This window comes from Diorhabda carinulata, chromosome 12, assembly GCF_026250575.1.
Source record: "Diorhabda carinulata isolate Delta chromosome 12, icDioCari1.1, whole genome shotgun sequence".
NCBI lineage: Eukaryota > Metazoa > Arthropoda > Insecta > Coleoptera > Chrysomelidae > Diorhabda > Diorhabda carinulata.
This window is the reverse complement of record NC_079471.1, coordinates 248379-270612: the sequence shown is the minus strand read 5'-3', so window position 1 is coordinate 270612 and position 22234 is coordinate 248379. Positions and strand designations below refer to the sequence as shown.

Genomic DNA, 22234 nt, shown 5'->3' with positions numbered 1-22234 from the left:
TACGGTGTACGAGGAAACAATTTGAAACGTAATTCGTTCAAACCAGCTCCAGGTTAAGTCGAGGACGGTCCTTAGAAAGTAGTTGCTTGGAAAATCGATCGAACACGATCTATACATCATATGTTTCGAATTTGAAGGCGCTAAGTTGTTTAATATTCATTTGGCAAGCATCGATAGTGAATTTGGTCATTGTAATGTGATATTTTCATTTGAAATGCATTAGATACCAATCAATATGAAGACTGAAGTAGATTCTACCCTGGATGAGACTGTACCTTAGTTATCAACAGTAAAATATCGAATAGGAAAGTTTAGACGAGACTGTACGTCCTACGAAGCCCAACAACTCATCGATCGATCTAATGAGGTGAAAATTCCGGAAAATTTGAAAAAAAAAACCACAAAGATTCAAAATTGGAATCATAATATGACTTGGGGGATAATTGACGTAAATTTATTATTAAATAAAAATCGAATTGGCCATAATTTTATTTTTAAAATTTTTATTATTTTTTTAACACGTTTTAAAGTTTGTTTTTACAAATATTACTTTCCGGTCGATTCTAATTTGATATAATTTTGTAGTTTTATTTAGATTTAACGTAAGTCTATTAAAAAAATTTATGATCGAACTAATAATCCGAATAATATAATAATAATCATAATCTAAATCTCGCTACAATATAAAGAATAAAAATTATTGATTTGCGTCGAATTGCAATGAATCCTTTCGAAAAATTACAAATTTTTGTTAACAAATAGAGATGGGGAAATAACTATAATAACTTTGCAGTTATTTAATACCAGTTGAAAGTTGTTGTAGATTCCCATCTCTATACGCGAGTGTATACGTCAATCTAACCTGTCAAAAAGTAACAAAAAACTAAATTTTAATGATTTAATTGTTTTTTGTTTCGAGTTTAGTATCGTTTGAAATTTTTCAAATCAAACAACGACACGCATTCCACTAACAATTTAGTTTGTATGCCCTATCATTGGATAATTTGATTTTTATTGTCTAAATTGTCACGTCGAGATTTTGCGATGTAGCTTCGTAAACGTATGGAATGTAATTTCGACGTAGCATTAAAATTTATTTATATATAAGTTAAAACCCGACACGTTATTCATTTTAATCGGATTTATTCGAAAATAATCGCTACAAATCTTGATAATTATTCGTTTCCAATCGAATTAACGAATATATATATACCGGTTGTCCCGTTTGCGGTGAAACAAAACTGAAAATGAAAATTTCAAGCTTCAATTATGCTCGATATCACGATTTTTCGCTTGCTATTTATCTATTTAACGGTAGTAGTAACAAATCTAAAAATTGTCAATATTCAAACGGTAAATCCATTCTTAAAAGTGACTTGTGTTGTTTGACGATGTTGTATAAAAAATTATGTGTGATATACGCGTTAAAAGTGATTTTATTTTGCACCCGAAGTTTAAATTTAAATAAAATCTAAATTCTGTTATAGCAAAAACAAAATAAAATATTTTTTACACATCCTTATCGAGAGTAGTTTTTTGGGACAATCGGTATAGTAATATGTGTTTAAATTAAAAGATTTATAATTGGATTATTCGAGATTTCGTTTAGGGGGGTTAGAAAATTACGAAAAAGTTTTTTTTATAGTTTAATCACGTCGATAAAAAAAATTTATACAACCATATAAGTAAATCTATAAAATACGTAATTTACGAAATATCAAATGTATTATTCATTTGTCTGTTCGATAATATATTTAAATACCTACGTAAACGCATAATAACATTTTGATATTCTAGTTCAATAAGGTATAGAATTGATATGTAAACGAGACACTCATAAAATTTCATATTTTTTTAAGGAATACAACAATTATTTAATATTAATATAATTGCTTCAACTGTGATAAGAATCGATATCGAATTATATACGATTAAGTATTCAAATTGTGTTTATATACAGCCATCAATTTCAACTATAACAACTTTTAGAACCATTTAAATATAATTGTCCAAGCGAATTATTTGAGAAACGTCAGTTCAAACTGAGATCGATTATCAGGAGACTAGAAACTTGGTCTGGTTCAAACCATAGAAAAAATACGTTCCGAATAATTTTAGTCCCAACTATTACACCAGACAACTACCACAATTAAGGATGCTTCACAGACACTCTTCGTGATTAATCTATCGTATACGTCAATTTGATCTGTCAAAAATTAGAAGCTGAAGTAAATTTTCGTAATTTCTTTGTATTGTGAAAAATTTGATGTGTGTCGCTTTATGTTGCTTTTAGAAGGTTTATCAAATTTCTATAAAATACGATTCCTTATACATAAAAAAGGCAAGTACGAATTTTTCGTTAAATATATTCGAGCGAATTATAATTTATTTCTTAGACGATTATTCGAAAACGTGGAGGGTTTGGAATACATCTTTACGTGAAAATTATCAAGGTATGTAATTGGAATTTTCAATTACGAAAATATTTGTGCGAAAAACACAATTTATTTCAGATGGTTGGCCGGATTCTTGTTGTGGAAATAATCAATCACCCATCGAATTGTTGAAAAAAACAGCAGAAATTGTTCATATGTCACGTTTAGTTTATACAAATTACGATGTACCGCAAGATGTTTTTCTCGAAAATAACGGACATACAGGTTGGATCAACGTTTATAATTAATGCTATTGCCATTTCCGTAGGGTATATATTAACCATATTAAATATTTACGATAAAGATAACAAACCGATATTAAGGAATGCCCGTCCGCTGCAGCCTTTGAATGGAAATTTAAAAAAAAGTTTAAAGATTTATTACTGTTCGAAAAGAAAAACCGTTATGATATTCAAAAATCAATTATGTTTTGTTTGTTACTCTTGATGACATTTTTAATGTCAATTGTTTGACGTGTCACTCTTGGGTTTGTGACACAGAACTAAACTATGAAATTTTAAGGGATCTTATGAATTATTTAAATTCTTTCCTGGATTGTATATGTTACATTTTTTTGATACAAAATTGTCTTTATGGACCTCATTTATTTTTCATTGGTTATTACAAAATGTATTTTATCTCATATCTTCATTGAATTCTGTTTATTGGCTACACAGCAAAACGCTCTTTCGAGACTATTCGTAGGAAAGCCTTTCTTATATATAGGAATATGCTCCTGTGTATATTTTGTACACAAAGAAACGCTCTTTTGCGACTAATAATAGGAATACTTGTGTTATAAATAGGAATATGTTCCTGTCAATAAACGTCAAAATACATTTGTTTATTTACTATACAAGTATTTAAAACATTTTGATTTCTATTCTATGGAATGTTATTTTAGAGAGAATTTTTTGGTGTATATTTGTAATGACTATGTATCTATCATCCCAAATAAGAAGAAAATTATGTTTACATTGATGTCTGTATATTTCTTTCACAACGAAACGCTCTTTTGCGACTAAGAATAAGAATGCTTGTGTTATATGTGTAGAAATTACGTGCTTTCCTCCACAGAACATCTTAAAATTTCATTCTTTTAAGATGGATAATTAGCTTTAATAGTAAAATTGCAACTTAGCTTCTTCGATTAATGCTATTGCCATTTCCTTAGGGTGCACATCAACCGTTTGACGTGGCTGTTTGTTTCTGAATGATTTTTTTTCAGTTAAAGTTGGTTTTGGATGTAAATCCGTCTCGATATGCGATGGAATATTAGAAAATGAGTATGTTTTAGATAATATACATTTCCATTGGAATTCCGAACATACTCTCAATGGTAAAAAGTAAGTTATACAATGAAATTATGATATTTGATACAGTTGCCACCTGTTTTATGTATTTACTCAAAAATCTGTTTATCCTATTCGAATTCGACAAATGTTTTTGTTTAAAACTGGTTCTAATCACAATAGACGAAACAAAAAATCAATTTAATCACCTCCAAGAGCAATACAATCATTCCAACATTTCTCAAACTTCCAGATTCCATGATTGTGGAAGAAATTGTTTTGCTTCAAAATAAACTTCAGTTTCATCAATTGCTTCTTCATTTGAGCTGAATCTCTTACCAGTTTGAGATCAGTAATCACCGAGGATCATATCTGGACTAAACGGTGGATGAGGAAGCAATTTGTTCAATTTAACAAATTAACATACAAAATTGTTTTGAAAATAACGAAATTGGCGTCACTTTTTTCTGACTAATCGAAATGTCAAGAAATTTGGCACATAGTTTTTTGAAAGTTTATTTATTGCGTTTTACAGATATCCTCTGGAAAGTCATTTTGTTCATTATATAAAAGAAGCAGAAAATTTACAAAATGCTTTAAATATCCCTTTTGGAATAGCAATAATTGCAGTTTTTTATGAGGTTAGTTTTCAATCGACATTATTTTTAGATATATTAGTTTTGCATAATTCCCACTCTCATTATTTACTCCAATATGACTTTTTTCGGAAACTTTGATCTATTTAACCAGATCATGATTCTTGTTTCTTCGGGAATGGTTTGTAATTTTTTTTAAAAGACATATCCCGTACTACCATACTTTATCAAGATTCTGTGTATGTCATCTTTCAAATAGGAAATGTAGAGAAATTTTAACTGGGTTTTTTCAGTTTTCTCCCGAGGGATCTGAAATATTTAACAAAATAACGAAAAATGTTGAATGTGTAGCAACCAATATCAAAGAACCGGTACCATTAGACGAACAATTAGTACCGAAAGAACTTCTACCTAAAAGATCTTGTAATTATTACGCTTATACGGGATCGTTAACAACCCCGGACTGTAATGAACCAGTACAGTGGATAATTTTTCCAAAACCTTGTAAAATTTCCCCATGTCAGGTAACGATATATTTGAGATTATATCCAATCTGACAACTTCCCACTATACTAACATAAACCACTTATATTATAGACGGTTCACGGAAATTACCGAAAGTCATATTTCATTTCCCGTTTAGAACCCTAGATAGATCTGCTAGCATATATAGAAATTAAGTTGGTAGTAAGTTATCACTGTCATCGGTATTTCTAGCGTATACTTCATATTGCTGTACATAACCTCAACTACAAAATGACCGTATTGAAGAATTTAGTTGACTTTTACTTTCACACTTAGATTACTGATAGTTTTCTAAAAAATTGTAGTGAACCGTCTAATTATAGGTATTTTGTGGACGTGAAAAAAAATAATCGCACGTGGTTATTATTAAATTGCGTGTTCTTTATAGTTGGAAGCTTTAAAAAATATTTACGATGAAGATAACAAACCGATATTAAGGAATGCCCGTCCGCTGCAGCCTTTAAATGGAAGAATTGTTAAATATGTGAAAGAAAGTTTTTATGGTAAATTTAAAAAAAAATAAACGATTAATTACTGTTCGAAAAAGATAAAAAAAATAACCATTTTTATATTCAAATTAATTTTGTTTTGTTTGTTAAACTTAATGACATTTTTTATGTCATTTGTTTGACGTGTCGCTCTTGGGTATGTGACACGGAACAGAACTATGAAATTTTAAGGGATGTTATAAATTATTTAAATTCTTTCCAGGTATGGAAGATTATTTTGATATCTTTCCTGGATTGTATATGTTACATTTTTGATACAAAATTGTCTTTATCAACCTCTTATTTTTCATTGGTTATTACAAAATGTGTTTTGTCTCTTAAGTTTTCATTGTCTTCTGTTTATCGGTTACACAGCGAAACGCTCTTTCGCGACTATTCATAGGAATGCCTATCTTATATATAGGAATATACTCCTGTCAATAAACAAAAGATATTTGGAAAAAATGTAATATATAAATATTTAAAGCATTTTGGAGTGTTTTTTTTTAATCTCAAATAAAAAAATATGATATGTGTATATTTTGTACACAACGAAACGCTCTTTTGCGACTAATAAAAGGAATGCCTTGTGTTATAAATAGGAATATGTTCCTGTCAATAAACGTCAAAATACATTTGTTTATTTAATGTACAAGTATTTGGAACATTTTGATTTCTATTCTATGGAATGTTATTTTACTTAGCTTGAGAGAATTTTTTGGTGTATATGTGTACTGACTGTGCAACTATTATCTCAAATAAGAAGAAAATTATTTTTCCATAGATATCTGTATATTTCTTACACAACGAAACGCTCTTTTGCGGCTAATCATAGGAATGCTTGTGTTATATATAGGAATATGATCCTGTCAATAAACGTCAAAAGACTTTTGTTTGTTTAATGTACCAATAAGTATTTGGATGAGAAGTTAATTCAAATTTATCATTTTTTAAATAAATTTATATGTTGCAGAAACTTTTTTAGTGTCCAGGGATACTACTAGCTTTTATTAATTTAATCCAGAAGATGTTTTCAGCTGCTTCATCTTTTTTTTCATTCATTTTTAAAAGTGTTGTCTTAGTAGCACATTAAAATTTTTTATCGTTTAAAGACGGCAATTAACGTGTTAAATTGGTGGTTAGCAAACTTTTGTCATGTGTCTTCTTTTATGTACGTTTTTTTTATAAATTATACTGCGTTTTTTGGGATTTTGAGGTGGAAATAAATAAAAGAAATAAAAGCAGAGAAAAAGGAATGTTTATTTAAAAAAATTGATAAAAGGTTACAATTGACATGTATTTGGTCTCGTTTTTACAAAAATACATTAAAGTATCAATCACTTTTCTTTTGTTACATACTTTCAATGACCATGAATAAAAGCATATACAGAGTGTTTGATAATATTTCTTTTGACTTCTGGAAACGTGTAAAAGAAAATATGAAAATTGCGGTGTTGCTAAACGTTATTTTTTATACCGAAATATGGGGAAATTTACAAATTAACGATTTTTATTAATAATTAATGAAAAAAAAAATAAATATTTCGAAATACGAATAAATCAAACGAACGATGTTAATACTGTAATTCATCAAACATAATTATTCGTACAAATTCTGATCGTTCGTCTGAACTGGAAGAATAGTCTGAGTCGTCGTATGCTGCAATAAAGTCTGATGATTTGGCAACGGCGCTTGGAAATACGGTATCAACAGACCGACCGAACTACCGGCGTTTCCTGGAAAAAATGGAAATGAAAATTTCCAACTCTCAACAATAATATACGAGGGGCGTTGTATAAAAAAAACCGAGCGATTCTTACCTGTAAGGAAGTCCATTTGTTGTTGACCGAACAAAATCTTATCGTCCAATATTGGAAAATTAAATAAATTTTGTTGTAATAGAAAATCGTCGGTTTTCGTGAAATTTATATCGTTTAAAATTGGACCGATATCGGCGTGCTCCTCCAAAGGCGTACCGGTCTAAAACGACAATTATTTCACACAAAAATTTTCCAAAAAAAAAATAAAAATAAAAATTCGGTCAAACGATTCTCAATAGAAAAGAAGAAGAATAGTTCGATATTGAAGAGAAAAAGAATAATTCCATCTGAAAGAAAAGAAGAGGAATAATTCGATTTGGAAGAAAAGGAGAACAATTCGCAAAAGAAAAGAAGAAGAATAGTTCGATTTGGAAGGGAAGAAGAACAATCCTAAATGAAAGAGAAGAAGAATAGTTCGATATCGAAGAGAAGAATACTTCGATTTGGAGGAGAAGAAGAACAATTCTCAATAAAAAAGAGGAAGAATAATTTAATTTGGAAGAAGAGAAGAAGAATTTTCAATGGAAAAGAAGAAGAATAATTTAATTTGGAAGAGAAGAAGAATATTTCGATTTGGAAGGAAAGAAGAAGAATTTTCAATGGAAAAGAAGAAGAATATTTCGATTTGGAAGAAAAGAAGAATTTCCAATGGAAAAGAAGAAGAATATTTCGATTTGGAAGAAAAAAAGAAGAATATTACGATTTGGAAGAAAAGAACAATTTTCAATGGAAAAGAAGAAGAATAATTTAATTTGGAAGAGAAGAAGAATATTTCGATTTGGAAGGAAAGAAGAAGAATTTCCAATGGAAAAGAAGAAGAATATTTCGATTTGGAAGGAAAGAAGAAGAATTTCCAATGGAAAAGAAGAAGAATATTTCGATTTGGAAGAAAAAAAGAAGAATATTACGATTTGGAAGAAAAGAACAATTTTCAATGGAAAAGAAGAAGAATAATTTAATTTGGAAGAGAAGAAGAATATTTCGATTTGGAAGGAAAGAAGAAGAATTTTCAATGGAAAAGAAGAAGAATATTTCGATTTGGAAGAAAAGAAGAATTTCCAATGGAAAAGAAGAAGAATATTTCGATTTGGAAGAAAAAAAGAAGAATATCACGATTTGGAAGAAAAGAAGAATTTTCAATGGAAAAGAAGAAGAATAATTTAATTTGGAAGAGAAGAATTTTCAATGGAAAAGAAGAAGAATATTACGATTTGGAAGAAAAGAACAATTTTCAATGGAAAAGAAGAAGAATAATTTAATTTGGAAGAGAAGAAGAATATTTCGATTTGGAAGGAAAGAAGAAGAATTTTCAATGGAAAAGAAGAAGAATATTTCGATTTGGAAGAAAAGAAGAATTTCCAATGGAAAAGAAGAAGAATATTTCGATTTGGAAGAAAAAAAGAAGAATATCACGATTTGGAAGAAAAGAAGAATTTTCAATGGAAAAGAAGAAGAATAATTTAATTTGGAAGAGAAGAATTTTCAATGGAAAAGAAGAAGAATATTTCGATTTGGAAGAAAAGAAGAATTTCCAATGGAAAAGAAGAAGAATATTTCGATTTGGAAGAAAAAAAGAAGAATATCACGATTTGGAAGAAAAGAAGAATTTTCAATGGAAAAGAAGAAGAATAATTTAATTTGGAAGAGAAGAATTTTCAATGGAAAAGAAGAAGAATATTTCGATTTGGAAGAAAAGAAGAATTTCCAATGGAAAAGAAGAAGAATATTTCGATTTGGAAGAAAAAAAGAAGAATATCACGATTTGGAAGAAAAGAAGAATTTTCAATGGAAAAGAAGAAGAATAATTTAATTTGGAAGAGAAGAAGAATTTTCAATGGAAAAGAAGAAGAATATTTCGATTTGGAAGGAAAGAAGAAGAATTTTCAATGGAAAAGAAGAATATTTCGATTTGGAAGAAAAAAAGAAGAATATCACGATTTGGAAGAAAAGAAGAATTTTCAATGGAAAAGAAGAAGAATATTTCGATTTGGAAGAAATGGAAAAGAAGAAGAATAATTGAATTTGGAAGAAAAGAAGAAGAATAATTGAATTCGGAGGAGAAGAAGAAGAATATCTCGATCTGAAAGAAAAGAAGAAGAATAATTCGATTTGAAAAAAAAAGAAGAATATTTTTTTTTGGAAGAAAAGAAGAAGAATAATTGAATTCGGAGGAAAAGAAGAAGAATATCTCGATCTGAAAGAAGAGAAGAAGAATAATTCGATTTGGAAAAAAAAGAAGAATTTTTTTTTTGGAAGAAAAGAAGAAGAATATTTCGATTTGGAAGAAAAGAAGAAGAATAATTAACAAAATTTTTTGTTATATGGATATACGTTACCTGTTGGGGTAAAGTCGACGGTAATTCTGTTTGCGTAAAATCGTTTATTGACGATGTCGTCGAAGCGCAACTAACCGTCGATGTTGGAAGTTGTTGCGATTCTTCTTTAACTTTCGGTCGCAATTCGGCGCCAGTTTTATGATCGACTTTGTGTCTCCTCCTGATGTGTTTCAACCAATTCGGGTAATTGGTAAAAGTGCGTTCGCAATATTTGCATTTGTATGGACGTTCTCCCGTATGGATATTGTAATGTTGCTGGAAAAAAAAAAAACAAGTCGATTGTTCTTTTTTTTTCCGAAATATTCTCTCATATAAAATGTGTGTTTTACTTTTAATTTCGTGCTGCTCAGAAATCCTTTGTTGCAATAACCGCACACGAACGGCCTGGCGGCGGCGTGCACCAAACTGTGCACCTTCAAACACCTTTCGGTTTTGTACATTTTTTGACAGACTTCGCACTTGAACGGTCGCACCTCGCTGTGGAAACTGTAGTGGCGCATCAAGTGAGACTTTTCGGCGAAACTGAAATTCATTCATTTCTAACAACATTCCGTACAACCCGGCAACATTGTGCATTGAAGAAATCGAGTTCGGTTCGTCTTTTGGCTCGATTTTTAATCGTTTCGAACCGATACGCGATAATAATTTAATACGATATAGTTTTCAAAAGACATTCGACATCGAAACCTCAATGCAACGCAACCGTGTCTTAAGGGGAATGGAACACTCACGTTTTGCCACATTTGTTGCACGAGTGAGGTTTATCGCCGGTATGTTGCTTGACGTGTTGTTGCATGTTGACTTTTTGCGTGAACGTTTTACCGCAAACGTCGCACATGAATCTTCTACCGAGCCGATGGACGTTCATATGAGACGTCAAACCGCCCCTTGTATGCAACCTATAATACCAAATATAACATGTCACACTACCTATCTAACTAAGTCAAAAATCAAATTTCATACAATCAAACATAATAACAAAATATAATTTTTTTTTTTAACGTATGAACGGACTATAACCACAGATGCCACTTAACGAACATTGTAAATGAATGAATAAATATTAATAACACTTTTTAAGAATAATATATGTATATAAATAAAAATTTCAAATAAATAAGATAAACTTACACTTTGCCGCACACCACACACGGATAATCCTCCTTTGTTTCAGTCTTGTGTTTCTTGAGATGAATCTTCAACCCCGGTTTGGTAACGAAAGTCTTACCGCACTCTTCGCAATTGTAAGGTTTAACTTTAGTATGTTTGGCCAATATGTGAACGTGTAGCATACTCTGTAAGCTAAAACCTTTCGGGCAATATTGGCATCTACAAAGTACAGAACAATAAAAAACTTCTCAATAAACGAAAAATGTATCAACTCACTTGTAGCGGCCTTCGGTTATATGTCTATAACAGTGTGATCGAAAAGTTGAGTATTTTTCCGAGGCTTTATTACAAAAAGTGCAAGTGTAAACTGGAAATACGTTATATTTGGAAATGTAATGTTTATCGAATTCAGTTCGAAAAGGGAAGACCTCTTTACACATATTGCACTTGACACCCCAATGCGCACGCCATTCCTCTTTAACATTCACTATCATTTCGTCGTCTATCGGTTCACCATCTTGAAAAACATTCATATACCTATATAACCCTTATAAATTTATGCAAATGCATATAAAACTTATCATATCCCACGAGATTCACGGTTATACACAAAAACAATGGAAAACCAATCAAAAATAATTAATTTACTTTGTGCATGAAACCAACAATATTCATTTATATGCCCATAAAATAAATTATTTCCCCCAATAATCACAGTTATTAGATTTATACATGAAAACAGATGAAAACCAATGAAAAATTGTTGATTTACCATTTGTATGAATGGACTATAACTACAGCTCCTATCAAAAACTAAAAATATTCGTTTATATGTATAAAAAATTCATTGTTTCCCCCTTGATCGCAGTTACCAGACTTATACGCAAAAAGCAGATAAAACCCAATTTTACTATATGTATGAATGGACTATAACTACAGCTCCAATAAAAATATGAATAAATAAGGTTAAAAATGAATTTTTTACCTGCTTCATCACGTAAATCCTTGAATATATCATCCTCACTAATCTTGTCCAACAGATCATCATCACACAATTCATCACCTTCACCGAAATCCAACAAAGATTCGTCCTTTAAACTTAAATTTTGTATATTTGTGAATGTTAAACTATCTGTATTATCCTGCGATGATTCTGAACTGTTTTCCATTGATCCCGATTGGCTGTTTTCAATTTGTACTGCTCTTTGGGGTGCCGAAGCTTTCCTGCGATTTTTTCTCACGTTTTTAGTTAGAGAATCTAGTTCTTCTGAACTATCGCTATCGTTGTTGAGATTGAAGGTTAAATGCGTTTCGCTGGAACAATCTTCGTCGCTTAAAAAGTCGTTTTTCATCAGATTATCGTCCAAAATGAATTTTGGAAATTCCATTTTGATGTCTGGAAGTATATCTAAGTGATCTACACCTCGAGATTTATCTTCCATTATGGGTTGTTTGTCTAAATGTCTCATTATAACAATGTACTGGAACAAATATTCTAAATTGATTTGAATATTATTTTAATATATTAAATCCTTGTTTAAATTAGTTATAAATTTACGTTTAATTAAAATTATAACAAAATTATACGATAAAACATCAATCGATTGATTTATGGAATAGATTTGCGATTTATTGTGTATTTTCAGCAATCTAAACATTTTTGTTTACATGATTTTAGGTTATGTTTAAATATCTCTGGACTTAATATGTTAAAATAATTAATATATTTAATCTTCGTTCATAAATTAGTAATAAATAAAACGTAATGCTTACTATGTGGTGTCAAAGACCATGATTCCTTTATTGATTTCAATTAAAAAGCCCTTTAATGAATTCTATAATTGCAAATACTTAATATAATTATTATTGGCACATACTAACTACACAATGAAAATACAAACATTTACACTCCGAATTTACGTCGAAAATGTATTTTTTCTTTGAAATTATCGTATTGAAAATATTGAGTTGAGAGAGGAAGCCATTTTACATGTTTTGGATTTTATAATTTGATTAGACCAAAATCCCTAATCTACCCTAAACTGTCAACGGTCAAAACTCGTTATCTATAATGATTACTATTTATAATTTATAAATACAACTACTATCTGCTAGATGTCACCACTAGAATACTTTGAACCACGTATATCATTACGAAATTCATCTACTTACTTTCACAAAATGTCGCTTCAGAATTATTTGAAAAGTTATAAGAAAAAATATTTTTTCTAAAAAAAGAACGACAATCCCTATAATGAATGATTTTGTTCGAACTATTCAAATATATAACTTGGAGAATAAATCTAAAAGATGTACAGGGTCGGCATGGGATATTTATGATACGGGAATACGTATAGGTAAAAAAATATTTCAAAATCAATTTAGTAAAATATTATATTATTTCTTAATAATTTTTACAAAACATTAAAATTAGGTAACATACAAATGTTATATATAACAAGAATTTTCACAATTTTTAGGATGTGAACAGATCTTTGGTTTATTATAAAATTGAGAAAATACAGTTTCGAGATAATTATTTTGTATCCAAATAAATAAATACTTAACATAGTATTTGATCGAGCTTTCTAATGGGGGTACGTTCCAATAAAAATTTTAAAAATACCCACTCAATGTACAATATTTAATTAAGCCCACACTCTAGAGCAATCACACCCAGTAAATAAAGCCTTACTCTAAATTTCGAAAAAATTACGTCATTTAACGAGAATTACATCGCGTACACTGAGAAAACAATATTAAGTTGCTACGCTATAAAATATACTTTGTAATTATACGAAAATTTTAGTGCCGATACGTCAAATATAAAATAATTTTAAGTTTTGATTTCACTGACAGTTCGTCATTGCCAACATTATAACCTCAAATTTCACGTATTTCGATGTTTTCTCTTTCTACCAGGATTTTTTTATATTATTATTCGTTATATTTTTATAGAAAATTTTTTTCAGTATATATTCAATAACTCGATTAAAATCGGAGCTCGTAAAACTACTTTTGGAACTAATAGATGGCGTGTGTTCTTGTTATGTTGATTGCATATACATCTGTAAAGGTTTGCATATCGAATTAACATTATATTAAATTTTTCCGATGAAATTATTTTTATCTCAAGTTTATTTTTTTTAACAAAAATTAATTTCAATGTGGTTATAGTAATGTTGATTGCACAGATTTTGTAAATGAACTTTTTTTCGCTATATAAAACTAATGTAATAAGTGTTGCATATCGAGTTGATAGTATTTTAAATTGTTCTGATGAAATTGTTAGAGTAATGCTGGTTGCATAGATTTTGTAAATGTAATAAGTGTTGCATAAAATTCTGATATTATTTTGAACTATTTCAAGATTAATTCATTTCTATTTACAAATATTAATCATTAATTGACATCTTGAATAATTAAAATAGAATTATGACTAGATTTAACCGTCGTATAATGATAATTTTATCAATCGCAAATTGTTTCTAGATAAGTTACGGGTTCCGTAATCTCTATAGGTTTCAAATAACCTTGTCCGTCTAATAAACTAACTTGTTGTATTATGGACGGTAAAGGAGGCGGTCTCGGTAGACTTTTATTACAACCGATCTTCATTTTTTTCGTTTCCGTCGCGTACGAGACGACCGGTACGTTTTCGATCTCGAAAGCCTCCTCCAACTTTTCGCATATACTCGGAAAGGTGATTCGATGTCTCGGCTCCGTTTTCCAACAATTCTTCATCAAATCGCATATAAAAGAAGGACAATCATCCGGCGGTATCAACATTATACCGTCTAATATCAATTTGACGACTTCCTCGTTGCTGTGACCGTAATAAGGTTGTTTTCCGAAACTGTATATTTCCCATAGGACGACACCATACGACCAAATGTCAGATTCTAAGGTGAAACGACCGTAAACTACGCTCTCCGGGGACATCCATCGAACGGGGAGGAGACGAGAACCGCCAATCTGGAATATTAGAAATAAAAATCGTTATAGTTTTGACGTTATATATCGTCCGTGATATTTTTAGGTTATGTTATTATACTTACTTTGTAATAATCGCACGTGTAAACGTCTCTGCTCATTCCGAAATCCGCTATTTTGACGATCGGGCCTTCGGCTACTAAACAATTTCTGCATGCCAAATCTCTGTGTACGAAACGTTGCGACGCCAAATATTTCATACCTTGTCCTATTTGTATAGCTATGGACAGTAATTCCGTTTTAGTTAATTGCGGGACTTCTTTTTCTAACGGACTATGCCTTTGACTACGTAGGAGTTCAGCCAGGTCTCCGTGCGGCATGAATTCGAATACCATCATAGGATTGACGTGTTCGTCTGTTGAAATTGAAATTTTTTTTTTTTGAAAACGACGATTTTTCGATTATTTTGAATACCTTGTTACCTTTTTGAACTACTCCTAATAGAGACAGTATGTTGGGATGCCGAAACGCGCTCATTATTTCAACTTCTCTCAAAAAATCGTCTTCGGCTTCTTTGGTGGCGGACGTTTTCAGTACTTTGATTGCCACTATTTTAACCTTATTTTCATCGTCACATAAAAGTTCCCCTGAAAAAAATTCCATTACATTTCTTTTTTTATATAGTTTTTATATTCCTCGAAAGAATTATCCACGCCACTGGTAAGATTAGTAAAGATATTTCATTTACAACACAATTTCTATAACTTACGAGCGCCATCTATTCGTAATTCGAAGACCTGTCAATACTAGATTATTTTAAACTAACATATTTTGTAATTACTCATTATTAGTCTTTAAAATTCTTAAACGATTAGCAAAATTACGTACCAAATCCAATCCCAACGTTAACTTTATTTTGTTTATACTTATAGCAACGAAAAATAAAAAAGTTTTTATCATAAAAAGAAATATAGGTTATGTATTTCATTGGTAATTCTTTATGTGATAAAAACTTTATTAAACCTCAAAGAAATGTTATTCTAAATAAAGTTTCGCTCAATATATCGAGTCGTAATTAATTCAAACGATTCCTCGAAAGAATTATCCACGCCACTGGTGAGATTAGAGAAGATATTTCATTTACATCACAATTTCTACAACTGTAGTAGATTACTATAGAAGCGAAAGATCTTAACGCGCATGTATAAATAAGAAAACCGCCATAGATGTAATCAAACTTCGGGGTCGGGATCCGGGGTTTTTGAACCTACAAAATACACTCTTGCGAGTTCCGTTACGAACCGATCCCGAAACAACTAATAGCGTCCGACCGAATAAATAATCGATTCGTCGTGCCGTATTTTCATCGAACAATTGCTACGTCGACTGGATTCGGAATTGACGAAAACGAGCCTACTTAGGCGGAGTGAATTCAGCTTCATTGTTACAAGTGCGGTAGTCGTTATAAGTCAACTCGAGAGAAAATGTTCGTAAAAAAAATCACAACAACAACATGTAGTTTAATTATAAGAAGGAAATATTGTTCGGTTAAAAATTTCGAAGATATACCCTCGACTAGAGGACTGCCTCTGATTGGTTCTACTTTTTCATTAGTAATTACGGGGGGGCTCAAGAAACTTCATAAATATATAGATAGACGGCATAACAAATTAGGCCCTATATTTAGGGATAATGTCGGACCTGTTACTGCTGTATTTTTATCAGATCCTGATGAAATGCGTGCAGTTTTTGCTAAAGAAGGTAAGACACATCAAATACTTTTCATTGACGTTTCACGAATAATCGATTATTAATCGATACGATTTATTGAAACGATTTATATATTAATAACTTTAAAATTATCGTCCAAATAATTATTTTTATTAAAGAAACGATTCTAATAAAGTATATTTTTTAATTTATTTATTTATTTAAGGAAAATTTACATAAATCGAAGTTTTGTGATACTTCAAACTTCGTTCGCCATATTGAATAAATGATCGTTAACTGTAATGGCCGAAATCGGATTCTCACAAACAATCGTTTTACGTATAATTACGAATTTACACAAAACGTAATAATTTTGAATGTGAATTTGAGACAAATTATTGGTCGATTATTTCTTATCACACCCGAGGTTATTTTAGATAGGATAAGACTTCTAAAGGGTAAAGATATTTTTTTTATAACGATAAAGTGATTCTAGAAACGAATATTTTATTCAATTCAACAATTCAAGCGTCTACGTATTCTGCTGAAACTGGTAATACTAGATCGATATTGTTTTGGTAATGTTTACAATTTCGAAGTCGACTATGCATGTAATACGAAAAGAAAATAGCAAAATCAACTTTTTTTTTTAATGTTATTAGATAGAAAAATAAATACGACTTTAGCGACGTTGCCAATTTTATAGCCATAACATCAAATTTTTCCCAATATACAATTTTATTATTAATGACGTTCAAGATATATACAGAGTGTCCTAGTGATACGATGTCGTATTATTACGTACATTAAATATAATATACGAGGTCTGGTTATTAAATAACGAGATTTCGCGCCTAGAGGGCGTAATTTAATTGTTAATAAACATTTTCTAAGTATCTAATGACGTTCAAGATATATACAGAGTGTCCTAGTGATGCGACGTCGTATTATTACGTACATTAAATATAATATACGAGGTCTGGTTATCAAATAACGAGATTTCGCGCCTAGAGGGCGTAATTTTATTGTTAATAAACATTTTCTAAGTATCTAATGACGTTCAAGATATATACAGAGTGTCCTAGTGATACGACTTCGTATTATTACGTACATTAAATATAATATACGAGGTCTGGTTATTAAATAACGAGATTTCGCGCCTAGAGGGCGTAATTTTATTGTTAATAAACATTTTCTAAGTATCTAATGACGTTCAAGATATATACAGAGTGTCCTAGTGATACGACTTCGTATTATTACGTACATTAAATATAATATACGAGGTCTGGTTATTAAATAACGAGATTTCGCGCCTAGAGGGCGTAATTTTATTGTTAATAAACATTTTCTAAGTATCTAATGACGTTCAAGATATATACAGAGTGTCCTAGTGATACGACTTCGTATTATTACGTACATTAAATATAATATACGAGGTCTGGTTATTAAATAACGAGATTTCGCGCCTAGAGGGCGTAACTTTATTGTTAATAAACATTTTCTAAGTATCTAATGACGTTCAAGATATATACAGAGTGTCCTAGTGATGCGACGTCGTATTATTACGTACATTAAATAAAATATACGAGGTCTGGTTATTAAATAACGAGATTTCGCGCCTAGAGGTCGTAATTTTATTGTTAATAAACATTTTCTAAGTATCTAATGACGTTCAAGATATATACAGAGTGTCCTAGTGATACGACTTCGTATTATTACGTACATTAAATATAATATACGAGGTCTGGTTATTAAATAACGAGATTTCGCGCCTAGAGGGCGTAATTTTATTGTTAATAAACATTTTCTAAGTATCTAATGACGTTCAAGATATATACAGAGTGTCCTAGTGATACGACTTCGTATTATTACGTACATTAAATATAATATACGAGGTCTGGTTATTAAATAACGAGATTTCGCGCCTAGAGGGCGTAATTTAATTGTTAATAAACATTTTCTAAGTATCTAATGACGTTCAAGATATATACAGAGTGTCCTAGTGATGCGACGTCGTATTATTACGTACATTAAATAAAATATACGAGGTCTGGTTATTAAATAACGAGACTTCGCGCCTAGAGGGCGTAATTTTATTGTTAATAAACATTTTCTAAGTATCCAATGACGTTCAAGATATATACAGAGTGTCCTAGTGATGCGACGTCGTATTATTACGTACATTAAATAAAATATACGAGGTCTGGTTATTAAATAACGAGACTTCGCGCCTAGAGGGCGTAATTTTATTGTTAATAAACATTTTCTAAGTATCTAATGACGTTCAAGATATATACAGAGTGTCCTAGTGATGCGACGTCGTATTATTACGTACATTAAATATAATATACGAGGTCTGGTTATTAAATAACGAGATTTCGCGCCTAGAGGGCGTAATTTAATTGTTAATAAACATTTTCTAAGTATCTAATGACGTTCAAGATATATACAGAGTGTCCTAGTGATACGACTTCGTATTATTACGTACATTAAATATAATATACGAGGTCTGGTTATTAAATAACGAGATTTCGCGCCTAGAGGGCGTAATTTAATTGTTAATAAACATTTTCTAAGTATCTAATGACGTTCAAGATATATACAGAGTGTCCTAGTGATACGACTTCGTATTATTACGTACATTAAATATAATATACGAGGTCTGGTTATTAAATAACGAGATTTCGCGCCTAGAGGGCGTAATTTAATTGTTAATAAACATTTTCTAAGTATCTAATGACGTTCAAGATATATACAGAGTGTCCTAGTGATACGACTTCGTATTATTACGTACATTAAATATAATATACGAGGTCTGGTTATTAAATAACGAGACTTAATCTCAAATTTCTCGATAAATCGAAAAAAAACTCCGATTCAGTGCTATAAATTGTTGCAAGAGGCCTATGGGGGCAATTCTCTATGTCGTGGGCGTGTTTTTGAGTAGTGTAAACGCTTTAGCGATGGCACTGAAGATGATCTTCACCCAGGTCGCTCTGTGACTGTTTAAACTACGGAAACAGCGACCAAAATCAATCGAATCAACAGTTCAGATAAAAAAGTGTCTGGATTTGACACCAATGCGCAATTTTCGGTAGTAAAATTGAATAATTTACAAACGTCGTGAGTTTGACTAATGACGTATGTCACGATTGACGCGTCATCTGTCAAAAACAGTGTTGCCAAAATAATAGTAGTACTTATATTGTTATTTGTTACAGGAAAATATCCAAAACTAACGAAACCGTCATCGTGGTTGTTGTATAACGAAAAAAACAATTATTCTCGCGGATTATTTTTCATGGAGGGCGAGGAATGGCACCATTTCAGGAGGATAATGAATAAATTATTATTAAAAGGAGATTTTTCGTGGATAGAAACGTCTTGCGACGCGGCCACTAGTTTATTGATAGATCGGATAAATCCGAACGAGGAATTCAAAAATTTAGAAGCCGAATTATACAAATGGTCTTTGGAGGTGATAGTGTCCGTATTAATAGGCGGCGATAATTATAAACGACGTTACGAAGAAATAGAAAATTTAGTGGATCGATTATCGTCGACCGTAAATTTAATATTCAAACGCACCTCCGAGTTGCAATTGATCCCGGCGGAATTGGCTCTAAAATTGAATTTGAAACGTTGGCGGAATTTCGAAGAATCCGTAAAACGTTCGTTAAATTTAGCGAACGATCTGATCGATCGCATCAGAAACGAAAACGACGGATTAATAAACAAAATGAAACAGGAAAATATAAACAACAAGGATCTGGATCGGATAATAATCGATTTGATAATAAGCGCCGGCGACACCACGTCCTACACCATGATCTGGATACTGTTTTTGATGGCGAAACATAAAAATCACCAAACGAAATTGAGACAAACCCTCCGATCCGATCCGAAAACGAATTATTCGAAAAACATAGTGAGGGAATCGTTGAGATTGTATCCGGTGGCCCCGTTTCTAACCAGAGTCCTGCCGGAGGACGCCGTCATCTGCGGTTATAACGTACCCGCCGGTACCGCGGTGGTGATGTCCGTTTATACGAGCGGACGGAACGGAAAATACTTCAAACGCCCCGACGTCTTTTTACCGGAGCGATGGGATCGGGGTGGAATGAACGATTCGTCGGTTCGACAAGCTAGTTTACCCTTCAGTATGGGTCCTCGGTCGTGCGTCGGGAAAAAAATCGCCGAAATTCAATTGACCGTTACGCTTTCGAAACTAATCGAAAATTTTAATATCGATGTCGTTAACGACGAAGAAATCGATGATGTACTCGTGATGGTACCGCAACCGTCTAAACCGTTGAGGCTTATTTTCAGAAATATCACTTAATATTTCAAATTTAAAACGAGGGCGACGTTGTCGGACTTTGAAAACTGTACGGGAATCGAGGAAACGCGATTGAGGTTATGTTGATGAAATATGGCTATTAAATAACAAAACTGCGTATCTAGAGGACGTTTTAGACGTTTAGTATATGGATATGTTGTCTATGGACGTCCCGAAACACGTTTCCGTCACTGTAATTGTAAAAAAACTCCGATAAAGACTATTTTCCAGCTCTAAATACTAAAAATTACATTTTTAGCTTGTAAATAAGATTTTAACTCCCGTGGTTTCCAATGTTTTCAGGATAGAATCGAATCGTTCGTTGAAGGTTATGACAGCGAAAAACGTGACCGGTTTCAACCGGTTTCGGTCCGAAATGCTTCGGAGCAAAAGTCCAGATTAACGAATTTTAGATTTATATTTGAATCTCCCTCGTATAATAATACACACGGGGCTGTAAATATTTAGTAAATTTTCAAACGATGTTTGCTCAAATTTCAACTCGGATTGTTACAATCTTCGTTATCTTCTTCTTTTGTTTTAATAACGTCTGCAAATTTGATATTTTTCGGTTTTAAGACATTATTTTTTACCGTTTTTCAAAATTGTGCTCTTTATGATTGTTTTAACGACTTTATTTACCCAATTTTCACGGTTTTATACATAGATCTGAACTGTGTAATGTTTTACTACTTTTAAATAACAAAATTGTACCTGCGCATTCACCAAATATGAAAAATTGTTTGTATGTATTCAAAAAAAAATGACAAATGTTACAAATTCTCAAATTTCGAATGAAATTTTTTATTATTTATACAGGTTGTCCCACGACGAGTTAAAACTATCCGTATATATGGGAAAATACTTATAGTAGAATCGTGAAAATTTGTACGTTTGGGTTTTAGGATACGATCTTTTTAACTAAAATATTTTCAAAGATGGCCGACTTCCGGTTCTACTTGAAATCGAATGTAACTTTGTTATTTTAAATAAAACACCCTGTATATTAATACATTTTTAAAATCTACGTCAAATTTTAGTAAATTTTTGTCTAAAAACTTTTTTCGAAAAATGCATACTTTTCGAGTTATTAATTTTTTTGTAAAAAATTTGACCCTTATAAATTATTTTTTTACGTTGATACCCTTAAAGATATGAAAATTTTTTTTGTTCGGTTGTTTTAAGCAAGGTCAGACGTATTTGAATCTATGTCGAAAAATTTTTCATTTTATACGGGGTGTGTATAAAAAGTGTTCAAAGTTTAACTTCAAAAATATCAATTTTTTTCATTTTTTTAAATAGAACCGCCCCGTTTTTTCTATTTTAAAGCATTCGGGGGTAAAAAATAAGGCAAATTCAGTATATTTTCCTATACCTCACCCTTATTCAACCACCCTGTATATAAATTTAAAAGTAGACATCGATATAAGCTAAATAAAATTTATAAAAAACTTCGTAGCGTCGATTTGTACAAACGTGAACAAACTTTGGTAATCCCCTTGTAATTATGATCAAAAAAGGGCTTTTCAGTACACCCCTAATAGAATATTTTTGGGAATCCGTATTTAATTGTGTCTTTCGCAGCTCAAATCTACGTTTAGCTACACAGTTGTTTGTAAATAAATAAAATATGATAATTTAATGTTTGC

General features: G+C 31.2%; 4 protein-coding genes across 4 annotated transcripts in view; 2 read left to right on the top strand and 2 right to left on the bottom strand.

Annotated features, from left to right (window-relative positions):
- Positions 1-2176: 2176 nt before the first annotated feature.
- Positions 2177-5425, top strand: LOC130900025 (putative carbonic anhydrase 3). Its single transcript, XM_057810331.1, has 7 exons — positions 2177-2341; positions 2397-2453; positions 2514-2660; positions 3664-3781; positions 4263-4368; positions 4617-4847; positions 5237-5425. Exons 1-7 carry the CDS (start codon positions 2281-2283, stop codon positions 5369-5371), a joined length of 855 nt encoding a protein of 284 aa, XP_057666314.1. The 5' UTR covers positions 2177-2280; the 3' UTR covers positions 5372-5425.
- A 1152-nt stretch (positions 5426-6577) lies between these two features.
- On the bottom strand, positions 6578-12649 carry LOC130900011 (zinc finger protein draculin-like). Its single transcript, XM_057810314.1, has 9 exons — positions 12377-12649; positions 11589-12084; positions 10880-11120; positions 10625-10822; positions 10225-10392; positions 9823-10015; positions 9494-9748; positions 7158-7317; positions 6578-7073 (listed from the first exon to the last, which is right to left on the bottom strand). Exons 2-9 carry the CDS (start codon positions 12070-12072, stop codon positions 6937-6939), a joined length of 1836 nt encoding a protein of 611 aa, XP_057666297.1. The 5' UTR covers positions 12073-12084; positions 12377-12649; the 3' UTR covers positions 6578-6936.
- A 330-nt stretch (positions 12650-12979) lies between these two features.
- The window catches only part of LOC130900014 (BDNF/NT-3 growth factors receptor-like), a 40669-nt gene continuing 31414 nt past the window's right edge, over positions 12980-22234 (bottom strand). Inside the window, exons 6-8 of the mRNA XM_057810316.1 lie at positions 15019-15183; positions 14662-14951; positions 12980-14578 (exon numbers count right to left, since the gene is read on the bottom strand). Coding sequence (XP_057666299.1) covers positions 14075-14578; positions 14662-14951; positions 15019-15183 — 959 coding nt within the window. The 3' untranslated portion in view covers positions 12980-14074. The remainder of the gene's footprint in view (positions 14579-14661; positions 14952-15018; positions 15184-22234) is intronic.
- LOC130900016 (cytochrome P450 315a1, mitochondrial) lies at positions 15723-22227 on the top strand. The gene is made up of 2 exons (XM_057810319.1): positions 15723-16297; positions 19468-22227. Exons 1-2 carry the CDS (start codon positions 16021-16023, stop codon positions 20586-20588), a joined length of 1398 nt encoding a protein of 465 aa, XP_057666302.1. The 5' UTR covers positions 15723-16020; the 3' UTR covers positions 20589-22227.

Excerpts from the sequence above, each read along its gene's own strand:
- LOC130900025 (XM_057810331.1), top strand. The coding sequence starts at position 2,281 with ATGTTGCTTTTAGAAGGTTTATCAAATTTCTATAAAATACGATTCCTT. Across the intron at positions 2,661-3,663 it reads CGAAAATAACGGACATACAG|TTAAAGTTGGTTTTGGATGT; the intron begins GTTGGATCAACG and ends ATTTTTTTTCAG. Across the intron at positions 3,782-4,262 it reads CATACTCTCAATGGTAAAAA|ATATCCTCTGGAAAGTCATT; the intron begins GTAAGTTATACA and ends TGCGTTTTACAG.
- LOC130900011 (XM_057810314.1), bottom strand. The coding sequence starts at position 12,072 with ATGAGACATTTAGACAAACAACCCATAATGGAAGATAAATCTCGAGGT. Across the intron at positions 10,823-10,879 it reads ATAACCGAAGGCCGCTACAA|ATGCCAATATTGCCCGAAAG; the intron begins GTGAGTTGATAC and ends TGTACTTTGTAG. Across the intron at positions 10,016-10,224 it reads TGCAACAAATGTGGCAAAAC|TTTCGCCGAAAAGTCTCACT; the intron begins GTGAGTGTTCCA and ends AATGAATTTCAG.
- LOC130900016 (XM_057810319.1), top strand. The coding sequence starts at position 16,021 with ATGTTCGTAAAAAAAATCACAACAACAACATGTAGTTTAATTATAAGA. Across the intron at positions 16,298-19,467 it reads TGCAGTTTTTGCTAAAGAAG|GAAAATATCCAAAACTAACG; the intron begins GTAAGACACATC and ends TATTTGTTACAG.